The 11,854-nt window shown below is 43.8% G+C and overlaps 1 protein-coding gene across 4 annotated transcripts in view; it reads left to right on the top strand.

Annotated features, from left to right (window-relative positions):
* The first annotated feature begins 553 nt into the window (after positions 1-553).
* The window catches only part of CFAP100 (cilia and flagella associated protein 100), a 26,536-nt gene continuing 15,235 nt past the window's right edge, over positions 554-11,854 (top strand). For 2 of the 4 annotated variants that reach the window (XM_073351329.1, XM_073351331.1), the window contains exons 1-8: positions 554-696; positions 2,870-3,019; positions 5,346-5,432; positions 6,087-6,184; positions 7,303-7,495; positions 8,657-8,724; positions 9,461-9,624; positions 10,902-10,982. In XM_073351329.1, the coding sequence (XP_073207430.1) occupies positions 2,953-3,019; positions 5,346-5,432; positions 6,087-6,184; positions 7,303-7,495; positions 8,657-8,724; positions 9,461-9,624; positions 10,902-10,982 (758 nt within the window). In that variant the 5' untranslated portion in view covers positions 554-696; positions 2,870-2,952. The remainder of the gene's footprint in view (positions 697-2,869; positions 3,020-5,345; positions 5,433-6,086; positions 6,185-7,302; positions 7,496-8,656; positions 8,725-9,460; positions 9,625-10,901; positions 10,983-11,854) is intronic. The other 2 variants (XM_073351330.1, XM_073351332.1) reach the window with 2 other exon arrangements.

Genomic DNA, 11,854 nt, shown 5'->3' with positions numbered 1-11,854 from the left:
CACTAAAAATAAGAAGTAGAAATGCATGATTAGCAATATACCTCTTTGCCTCTGAAAATGGTCCCTAGACTGTTATTATCCAGGGAAAGAAGAACCTCTGCAAAATCAGTAGAAAGAAACCTGCAATGAATCCTGCCAAACACCTACCAAACACAGTGGCACGTCATGTGCAGCCCCTTGGTTGGTTTATGTGCAAGAGACCCGCAGTTGCCGCTAACCGCAATTTCGTGCTCAAGAGACCTGCAAAAGCAGCTACAATGGATTTTTCTTGAAACTTGTGGCCGCTTTATGTTTATCAACTTCATAGTCATGCACAATATCTTTAATTGCAACTAAATTGCCCCTGCCGCCGGTTTACTCGCTTGTTTTGCGAAGCCTAGAACTGCTACCACCCACCCTCCTGCAAGTGCAGCCGGTTAGCTAGTTTGCCTGCCCTCCCCATCATTCTGGAATAGCGCACCAAAGTGACGCAGCTCTTCTTTCCTTTATGACGTAGACAGTTGCCGGGCAACAGGAGAGAAGGTTTCCTTGACAACATAAACAAGAGTGGAGAACAAACGAAGCCGCGGAGCTAACCAAAGTCTGCACGGTTCTGTGCCATTCTTCCAGGTGCATGGCTCTGCCCGGCTGCAACTGACCCACGCTGCTATCAGAGCGGGTAGGGTAGTCACTGGGGCGAGAAGCCAAAGAAGGGAGGTATAATTTTTATTGCGTTTTCCCCTCCTACGGTTTTTAACAGCAAATACAGCTTTTCACTGAGACAGAAAGTTGGAGGCATTAGTATGTTTCACTAGGAACTTCCATGCACTGATGAATCTTACAATCTCCTTCCTTAGAAGTTTTTAAGGTCAGGCTTGACAAAGCCCTGGCTGGGATGATTTAATTGGGGATTGGTCCTGCTTTGAGCAGGGGGTTGGACTAGATGACCTCTTGAGGTCCCTTCCAACCCTGATATTCTATGATTCTATGATTTACCTGCGGGTGGGTGAGTGTGTATGCATGTGTGTGTGTTTTGTTGGAAGCCAGGGAAACCTAACCCGTCTGCTTCTCAATTACCTGCTGCTGGCTCAAGACTTGAGCCCATCCAATGCTCTGGGAACTTGGAAACTAACCTACATTTTATCTTATTAATTCTATTTCTAGACTGATTGTGTATGTTTCATTCAGCATTTTTGTGCACTGCACCTTAATGCTAGGGAAATGTGGCAGGTAAATTTATCAGTAAACTAAAAATGGTAATTCCCTATCAATTGACTTTGGCACCAGTGAGTGACGGTATAGACCTGTGGAACCATTAAAATGTCAAAGGTTGTGAAAGAGACACCAAATGATTTTAATACCATTTTTTCATTATGGATCTTAATAACTAACCCTATTAGCACTTAGGTAACATTTTAGATAATTTACAAAGTGCTGTGCAAACAATCTATAATAAGATTTATAAAAGAAAAAAAATGTATCCACACCTTAGGAACAGGGTTAAAGAAGGACCCTTATTATTGTTGCCCCTTTTTTGGCCCGAGCAGCTAATGGAAGTTTGTAGCCTTGGAGATGTTCCCGTTGGGAACAGAAATCGGTGAGAGGCATTTCTTTGATACAGCTTTGTTTATTTACAAAGTCCTCCTGTCTCTCTGAATGCACACGGAATCAAACAGTAGGAAGCAGCTTCTTCTCACAGCACCAAGACCATTCTTTTCAGTCTGCACCCATGACCCAAGGTTTCTTCCAGGGTCAGATACCGCGCTTTCAGCTGCTCCTTCTGTCTGTCTCTGTGTTCTGCCTTCCCTCTCTTTCTCATACCTGGTCACAATACCCAGTGGACCCCTCCTCACCATGTTGTTAGTTTCTGGGCAGATTCTGTTAGCTCTTTTTTTAGGTGTGGGTCCTGAAGTGCTTCTTACAACTATCTCAAGTGAAGGGTGCGTTCACACCCACTCTCAAATAGACTTATGATCCTTGCACTCATCAGTCTTTCTCAGTGTAACACTATCCTATGAAGCACCTTTTATCTCAAAGAACGTCACAGATAAATGGTTAGTGCACACATATATAGCCCTGCAAGATGCTGAGTGCTCTCCACTCTCATTCATTTCAATGGGAATTGAAAGTGCTTAGCACCGGGCAAACGGCACTTTGCATTCTGGAGTAGCACAGCTCTGGATTATAGATAGCCAAGTGAGCATTGAGGGGTTTGCACTTTTAGGGGTTTGTTGTGTTTGCCCAGTTGCCCTGCATGACCAAGATATTTCTTACACCATGCAGCAGAATTTGGATTACACAGCTACCACCCAAGTTGGGATTTGCTTAGGGCTCACAAGATAAACAGGGTTAGCCCTACAGAAACCCCAGATACTGCAGGAAGGGTGATTTTGTAGGGAACTTTCTTCTTTTTGAGCTGGTGCTAACCCAGTGACACTCGTGGTTTGGACCTAATGCAGAAGGAGAGTGAAAGCCAGTTTCTGTGATGGAGAAAGCTTCTTTAAAGGAGTCTGGGGTTTTAAGGGGCAGGGTTGGAAAGGGAAGGTGGAGACCACTTTTTGTACAGGAAGTGGGAGGTTGTTTTAAGCGTAGGTGGCAATGCAAATGAAACTGCTTAAAATATAGCCTTAAAACCAGTGCAAATGGCAGTCAATATTTTCTCCTCTCCTTTATGCCAGTGCACGTCTGGAGTGATCCTACTGACTCTAGTGGAATTACACCAGTGCAACTGATTCCCATCTGAACTTGTCCTAAGGAGTCACCTTCCAAAGGAAGGAGGCATGGCAATTGTGTCTGTTGATTGTGGGTGAATTTTGATGATAAACTACAATCATTCTTCTGTCTGTACATTATAGATAATTATATTGTGATCATTATGCTTTCCCCCTAGGTTCTATCGCAGAAAATATAAAACTCAGCCAACTGCCCATCTAAACCTTTCCCGAGAAGTCATCAGAACGGAATTCGTACAGCATGTCTGTGGTGTCCTATTCGCATTTGACTGTGTCCCAGGAAACGTCCAGCTCTGGAGCCATTTCCAGTAAGAATTTTAATTCGTAACTTGTTGCTTGCAAAGCATAAATCTAATGATGAAATGTGGGTTTTGGCTGGAGCACTTAGAAGTGTGGTGTATGGCATGCGTGGGAATGTTCATGTCTTTAAGGAAAGACAGAGACCATAAGGCTTATTACTAACAAACCCCCTATGTTTTATTTTGTCCCTCCTTTCCCAAAAGTGGTATACATAGTTAAAGCCATGTCTACACTACAAAATTATGTCAGCCTAACTTACATCGGCATACAACCAGTGCAGCTGTTAAATTGCTTGGGGCTATGCACATTTGGCTCCCCGTGTCAGCAGTGCAGCTTCTCACCAGGAGTGCTTGTATCAATTGTATTGTTAGTGTGGGGCACTGTTGGACAGCTCCTGAAAGCGAGGAACAGTTGATGTAAGCAACGCAGTGTCTACACTGACACTGGATCGACCTAATTACATTGACCATGATTCTACATCGCTTGGGGAGGTGGTGTTACTACAATGGTTACTACATCACTTACGTCAGCGGGAAACAAATTTAAGTGGAGACTCTTCCACAGCTAGGTTTCAGAGCAGTAGCCGTGTTAGTCTGTATCAGCAAAAAGAACGAGGAGTCCTTGTGGCACCTTAGAGATTAAAAAATTTATTTGAACGTAAGCTTTTGTGGGCTAAAACCCACTTCATCAGATGCATGCAGTGAAAAATACAGTAGGAAGATATATATAGATATAGATATACAGAGAACATGAAAAAATTAGGGTTACCATACCAACTCTAATGAGACTAATCAATTAAGGTGGGCTATTATTATCACCTTAATTGATTAGTCTTGTTAGAGTTGGTACGGCAACCCCCATTTTTTCATGTTCTCTGTGTATATATATATACCTTCCTACCGTATTTTCCACTGCATGCATCTGATGAAGTGGGTTTCAGCCCATGAAAGCTTATGCCCAAATAAATTTGTTAGTCTCTAAGGTGCCACAAGGACTCCTTGTTCTTTTCACAGCTAGGTTGCTGCAAGGCAGAAAACATCAACCTAACCATGTAGTGTAGACCAGGCCTTGGACTTTATTTTCTGTGTGTAACCCACACTTTCTGAGTGTGGCTCTCTGTCCCCCTCTTGTGGCTGGATCACATAGAAGTTTGAGTTTTCTACAGGTGCTGGCTAAGAGAGCTGAGTTTGCTAGTTTAGGTGGTAGTGGTGCAAGCTTTTAGCTCTAGCGTCCACGGGGTTCACTTCCCACTATCAAGGACTCACCCATTGGATCATGTTTCTCCACCTTTTCAATGTAAAAAGTCTGCCCAACCATCTGCTGGGAGTGGGACAGTGAGGGGTTTGAAAAAGAAGATATTACAGAGTGAGAGATGCTTTCTTTTTCCTTTCTTATGGAGACTTGATATTTGTTCTTTCTTTGCTATATTCTTTCATCTAAAATAAAACTAATCTAGACTGCAAGTGAATGTTTTGCTCTTTGGATGTAGGAAACACAACACCAAAACCAACCTGTTCAAGTTCCTATTAAGCATTCTGGTATAGTCCAACAGGCATTTCCCATCCTACATAGTAATGTAATTGGAAGTACCACTATGGGGCATTTAAAACATTGTATACCAAATTCCACTCTGAGTTACTTGTGTAAATCCAAAATAACTGCACTGTTGTCAATGGAGTTATTTGGATTTGTATTGCTGATGGCAAAATTTGCACCTGTGGGCCTTGTCCAAACCCCATAGAAGCCCATGGAAACACTCCTATTGACTTAAAAGGGGTTCAGCTCAGGCCCTATATGTGCACTGCACATATTATTATATTACAGAAAGGAACCCTAGATTATGGATGTACTGGTTCCTTAAGACAGGCAGATATGGTACCGTCACTCTGTCCAAAGGCCGTGGGTTATAATTTCATTAAAATCTAGTGAAAGGAGTTAATGGTTGAGCTCTGTAATCAATCTTCATTCACATTACAAAGTCACCCCAAGATTCAGGACAAGATGTGAGAAATAGCCCCTCTCTGATCAGAAAGTGGCCTTGATTTGACAACAGGGTATTGTGTTAATTTCCCTTTGGAAAAGCCCTACTATCAATGTTTGAAAAACATGCTCAACCCAAGCATCCTGCAGAAGATAGGAAGAAGCTTTACTGTTGCATCTTTCTATGAGAAATTAAAAGGTAACAAAAGCCCCCTTTCTGATGTCTGTAAAAGCAAGGAAATGCCAAGACTTGGGGATTAAGTCTATGGATTCAAGTATTGCCCTGCCTTCTTGCCAATTTTGCTTATTACTATTGATTTATTGATGGCTGAATATTAATTTGTATTGAACCAGAGGCTAGGACATTTTCTCGGCAAACAGTGCCAACCTCTGGGGTTCCCTCTACCAACTCTGGAGTGGAAACAAAGTCTTCACTTTCAGGTAAGGTCCTGATACTCTTTTCAGCTTTTAATTGTTAACCACGTGCCAGATCTACAGGTGCTTATTCAGGTTGCTGTACAACCTTTAGTCTGGCAGGTTCTAATGTCATCAGTGGGAGCTTTAGCTGAGTAAAACATTGGGTAAGGACTTCAGGAACTGGCCCACTGGAACTGGATGAGAGAGCGAGGTGGGTGTAGCTAAACAGTAAAATCTCTGCTCTGTCAACACAGCCTCCCCAAAAGATCAACTGCTGCAAATGTGCTAATTCCCAAAACTATACCCCGTAGGGCCCATCAATAGTGATCTCTGATAGAGTGAAGTTCCTTTAATATGGCCAAATCCTGAGGCCCTTACTCAAGGCAAAACGTCCATTGTAAACAATTAGTAAGGACAGTAAAACCTCAGGACAAAACACAGTATTTGGCCCATTGTGAATTTGCCACTTCAGGAACAGTTTACTCTTAAAATGCCCATCTCCCCTAGCAAAAGGACCAGGTTATACATTGACGGCGTCCCTTTAAAATATGTTGGATAGTGCTGAGGTAACTCAGATTAAAACACTGCCCATGAATTTTATATTTTGAAATTGGCCTTTTTAGCTATCACCACACTGAGATTCTGCTAATCGAGTTCTGTTTCTTGCTGTGTGCATAGATAATGAGGCGTTTCCGATGTGGAAAAACCCATTTAAAATCCCTTCGGATATGGATATCTTCTTACTGAGAGACAAGGAAAGAGAAAGGGCTAAGGTGGTATGTATAACAACTAAGGCAAAAGCTAAGATGTTTGCAGTGCATTCGAAAGGGGATGGCAGCCTTAACAAAACTTGTTGTATGAAAGAACATTACAGGCCAGATCCTCAGCTGGTGTAAATCAGAGTAGCTCCACTGAAGTCAATGGAGCCAGGCTGATTAACAGCAGCTGAGAATCTGGGCAGGTATTTGAAGATTATTTTTATTGCTCTTTTGCTTCTTTCCTTCTATATAATGGTGGATTTCCCATTCCTGTGGGAGGCTCCTGAGGCTACTGGGATTACTTATTTCTGTAGCAGCCTTGGGTTTTACAGATCTCCTGTTTTACAATTAATCAGACTCATCCCTTGACTTGGAGAGCCCATATACTAATGCTGGTTTTGTGCTGGACCACAAGCTAAATGAATGCTAAGGTTGACAGATTAATTTAGGGCTGCAGGCTTCTGTCCGTAAGAGGAGGGGAATTGGAACCCCGAGAGCAGACTAGTGAGGCCTGGAAGTTGGGGAGAGCTGGCTCTGTGGTATGCTTCCTTCTTCCCCACAGACCTGGAGGGGTTTCCTCAGGGCTCCAGAACCACAAATGGGGAAGGACACAGGGGAGTCCATAGTAGTACAACCCTTGTAGGGTCTGTGCTTTCAAGAGACTGCAGGAGGCAGGCAGCACTGTGGAGGCAAGAGTCCTCTGTATGCATGTCCCTTACATTTGAGAAGTTCCCCGAGATCAGCCTCTTCTGCTGAGTAGGGGGACAAATGGTAGCCCTGTAATAGAAGAATGGATAGGAGACTCTGCCAGTTCCCCCCCCCCTCAGAAATAACCCACAAAGGGAAACACGAGGCACTCAATACATACATTTAAAATCTAGCAGGGGAGGAGATGTAGCAACAGTGTACACACTGCTGGGTATCAGCTTCAAGGAATGAGACCAATTATTTTGGTGGCTCCAAGGCAGTATCACTAGGAGTAATAGGATGAAATTGAGCCAATTTAAATATCAGAAAAGCTTACTAGTGGGGAGATCACTTAGATTATAAAATAATCTCTTGAGTCATTTGAAGAGTGTACTGGACAGACTACTTGACTAGGAGAACTTGTCTACATAACTGAAGTCTCCCCCTAGGAACGTGAGCGAAAGAAGACCTTGAAAGTCCATGAGAAGATGACCTATTCCACTATGATGAATGCCAAGCAGTCGGGGTTCAAGAAGGAGCTCCAGAAGGAGGAGGACGCAGAGGACAGAGCACTGGCAGCAGAAGCAAAGCGACTGAAAGCTCTCCAAGAAAGTATCTCTTGGAAGATAGCGGTCACCAAAGGTAGAGAACTTGCTAGACTTAACATCCCATCAGGTTCTCTGTGGGACTGTAACAAAGAAGCAAAGAAGGGTTGAGAGTTGCAAATATTCTTGTTCACTTCAGAAGCAGCTCATAGATCACTAAGTTGAGTTCCTCTAGCATGCAGGCACCACAGTCGTCTATCATAGCTGGCCAATATCCATGCACCTGGTCTCTACTATAGGTATGTACATAAGGACTTATATGTGGCACACAGAGAAATTTATTACAACACAGTGGACCAAATTCTGCCTTATCTTACACCCTGTGCAAAAAGTTGTCATCAATAGTGTTGCGTGGGGTGCGAGTCATTACAGAGCTTGGTCTGGGGCTCCCAAGGCTCAAGGTTAGGCTGTGGGTCATGGAGATATTTCCATTCCACCATGATCCAGCAGGTTATATTTGTCTGCATTTAGGGCCAAATGCTGATCCCATGAAAGTCAATAGGAGTTTTGCCATTAATGCAATGTGACTTAATTTGGCCCTTATGGGGGCCTGACACTCCATTCTGTTATACCAGTTTTATGCAGGTGTAACTCCATTCAAATCAGTATAAAACCAGTGTAACAGATTGGAGAACCAGTCCAGGAACTCCACCTCAGCATCCTTAGTACTTTCTTGTTGCTAAATACATGCACAAGGTTTTACCTCTGCAAGTAAAATTCTGCTTTGTTTTTGCGTGCTTTGCAAGCCATTTTTTTCTGCTTTGGCACTAACTGCAGTGATGAGCACAAACCTGAATAACAAAGACTGAAAACCACAAAGGTTCAGCACTTTGCTTTTTAAAGCAATGAATTATCTAGTTCTCTCAGCTTCAGAGATTATCCTGATTCAACCCTGTGACTCCATCCAAGTGCCAGAAGCCTCCTGAGTTTTTTCTCCTTTTCCTAATCAAGGACAAAGTTAATTCACTTTCTGTTACCATTCAACTTCCTGTTTTTTCCCTCCTCCAGCAGACAAAGACACCCAGCGTGAGCTGGCTTAATTCTGTACCTGCTCGTTTAGGCCTCAAGTGCAGACGCCCATGCCCATTCCAATGAGCTCTCGCTAGTAAATGCGATTTTGCATAGACGCCTCCTTTTGTCGGGTCATTTGACTACTTGTTCTACCTCCAGCTTGCACGACTTTGTCTCATGCTTTCAGACCAGCAAGTGGAAAAAGAGATGCTCCATGAATACATAGACAAGAAGCGACAGATGTTTCTGCTGCAGGTATTTGGCTTTGGTTTACGAATGTGATTTATGTAAAACCTATTTTAAGCTCCTTCCTTGTGTGTTGTTTCATATGCAGCATGTCCTGTGGTTAGAGCAGGGAGGTGCTAATCAGGCCTCGTTAGCTGAGTGTGTTCGTATTGTGGTTAAGGCACTGGAGAGGGACTCAGGATATCTGGCTCTATCACAGATTTACTATGTGATCTTATGTAAATCGCTTAATGTCCCTTTGCCGCAGTTCCTCATCTGTAAAATGAGGATAATACTTCCCCCCTGCACAAGGCTGTTATGAGAATAAAGTCATTAATGACTGTGATGTGCTTGGACACTGCGGTGATGATGACAGTGTAAGTGTGTGGACAGATTGGACCTGATTCACAAATACAACTCCCATCTTATGCCAATATAACTCAGTTGAAATCAATGGTATTATCTAGTGATTAGAGCAGGGAAGGGGGTTATAGGACTCCTGAGTTCTATTTTTAGCTTTAGCACTGACTTGCTCTGTGAATCATTAAGCATCTCCCTGCCTCAGCCCACCCATCAGCACATGGGGGTCAAAGTGCTTTGAGATCCTCCGGGCGAAGGTGCACTGTGAAGCCGTGTGTATGTTTGTGGCTGATGTAACAATGTTTGCAGCAGCCAGAAAAGAACCAGGCTAAACCAGAATTCGAAGGAACAAGCGGAGTGAGGAGCTAGCATGAGTCACCGTGTTGCCCTTTTGGGTTGATTTCAGTACGCTGTGGCAATAAAGAGAGATGAAATTCAGAAGCTGGAGAATTTAGCAGCAGAAGAGGAAGCAAAACTGGAAAAGGCTGAACAGTACCTGGAGAAGGACGCCGCCATGTTTGACGAGTTCCTGAAGGAGAACGATAAAAACTCTGCTCAGGCGCTGAAAACGTAACGCAAGTGGTGGGGGCAACGCGTAGACGCTTTGGCATGGATGTCTGGACACGAAGGGGCTCCCCAGCCAGGGTCTCTGCTGCACACACAGTGCTCCCAGGAGCATCACTGGGAGTTCTGCATGTGGCAAGGCGGCAGGTTCATGCCCCTGTCTCTGGGCACGTCTGTTTGGGTACCCACACTAGAGGTTACACACAGACCCAGACTTCTCCCTGCAGAGCTCTAAGATTGATTGATTCAGGCTCACTGCCCAGTCAAGCGACATCATTGGCTTAAGCCAAGTTTGAGTCCAAAGGGGGATTCACCACCCTGTGAAGGTTGTTTCTATTGCTGCCCTGCATGGGGGTGGACACCTGCAGTGGGGCTGCTGGGAGATTCCTCAAACAGCTGCTGACTGGGCCCCTTTTTTTGCTGCTTTAATCGATGGGGCAGCCACCCTGCCCATTGATAAGGGTTGTAATGCAGCAATGCCACTATAGTCTAATCCCCAGGCAAAGGTCCCGCCCTCAGGGACCTCTAAGGGAATCTGTAAGTGAAGGTGTGATTGTAGAACAGGTAGGCCTACCCGGGATAGCTTTCATCTAGCTAGCACAAGTGACAATGGTAGTATAGATGTAGCAGCACAGGCCTTCAGGACTGGCTAGTAAGAAGAATACTAGCATGCCAGGATACCTGGGTATGTGCTCTGATTGCTAGCCCGTACCTCCATGTCTCAACAACTACTGTTATCCTCTGTTTGCTGAGTCCAGTACTGCAACATAATAATTACTTACATGGATCTACCATAGTGTCACTGGTAACTCAAAGTCTGGGTGGAACACTTGGTTCTAATCCCCTTGTTTCAGACGTGAGTAAATAGTAGAATTTTTTTTTAAAAAAAAGTTTAAAATTACAATGGGAAATGGGGGAAGGAGATGGTTTTTTTTGCCATCTCTCTTCATTGCAAACTTGAACATTCCTTTTGATCTGAAATTCTTTTAACCCCATTCACTCGTCCCCCACCCCTAACCCCAGCTCTGGTCTTGGCTCAAAGGTGACTTGGTTTGTTCATATTGCCAATGAGCTGGGTGACATGAGTTTGATGTCAATCCAGTAGACCAGGAGTATCACAAAAGCAGTTTCACAACAGAGAGTCGGCAGAGTACATTTTCAGATATAATAAAGATTTCCTGCCGCTCCATCTGTTTCCTCTATTCTGTACACTTCTCTCCCACCCCACTACAACTGTGGTTCTATGCACATTTGCAATCTTATTTTTATGCATTCTTCCCTAGTGCTGAAAAAGAAACCAAAGCAAAGATAGAGAAAATAATCGAGATCCGGGAGCTTACTGCACAAATGATGAGCATTCAAAGGTAACGATCACCCAGCGAACAGTGTCACTGAATAGCTTGAACCTTTAACAGACCTTAAGGAGCTGCATCCTGAGGGCTGCCACCTTTAAAAGTTTGTGCTGTCAGTGTCATCTGAAGCCAAACTGTCATGAGACAATAGCTGTGTAATGGAACAATGCAACTTCATGTTGCAATGTCATCACATTGTAATGCAATCCGATAACATTGAGCCGATTGCGCCACCCTTCCTCAGGCTAAAAATAAAAAAACTTTAAAGGGGCCTTAAATGTTTGTGTGGGTGGCAGGTTACCCCATCCATGTGCTCAGTCAGGTTGTTCTCATAATCTCAGGGAGAATTATCAAAACTGGGCCAAATTCAGTCCTGGTGTAAGTGGGTGCCATCCCCACTGATGTACCAGTTTATGGCACTGTTGAATTTCACTCTGTAGCCTTGGAGTATGACACACAGAAAGGAAAGGTTGAGCTTCTCAAATTACAACACTAAAGCTTGGTCATCAAGCTTTTTTATTAAACTTCGATAGTGCCCTCTCATAACATGGACAGGGTTTTAGAGAAGACTTGGGATTGTCTCTGTGGGCATTGGCTTTACCTTAAAATACTGGGACTGTGCTCATTGATGCTGGCTTAAATCTGGATTAACTCTTTTGACTTCACTGGCGTGTCAAGACGTTTGCATGGCAGTTGCTCAATTATCATGATGCTGTTTCAACAGCACTACTTCAGGTTTACCCCAACATTGCTGAGAGCAGAACCTGGCCACGTCAGGAATATAAAAGGGATTTCCCCATATTAGATCTACCACAAGCTGAGATTTTGTTTATTGCAGGTTCTTCTATGGAGGGCGTTGTCTGACCATTCTCAGAGTTAGAACG

This window comes from Lepidochelys kempii, chromosome 7 (assembly GCF_965140265.1).
Source record: "Lepidochelys kempii isolate rLepKem1 chromosome 7, rLepKem1.hap2, whole genome shotgun sequence".
In the NCBI taxonomy this organism is placed as follows: domain Eukaryota; kingdom Metazoa; phylum Chordata; order Testudines; family Cheloniidae; genus Lepidochelys; species Lepidochelys kempii.
Note: the sequence above shows the minus strand (reverse complement) of the source record. Positions and strands in the feature narration are given on the sequence as shown.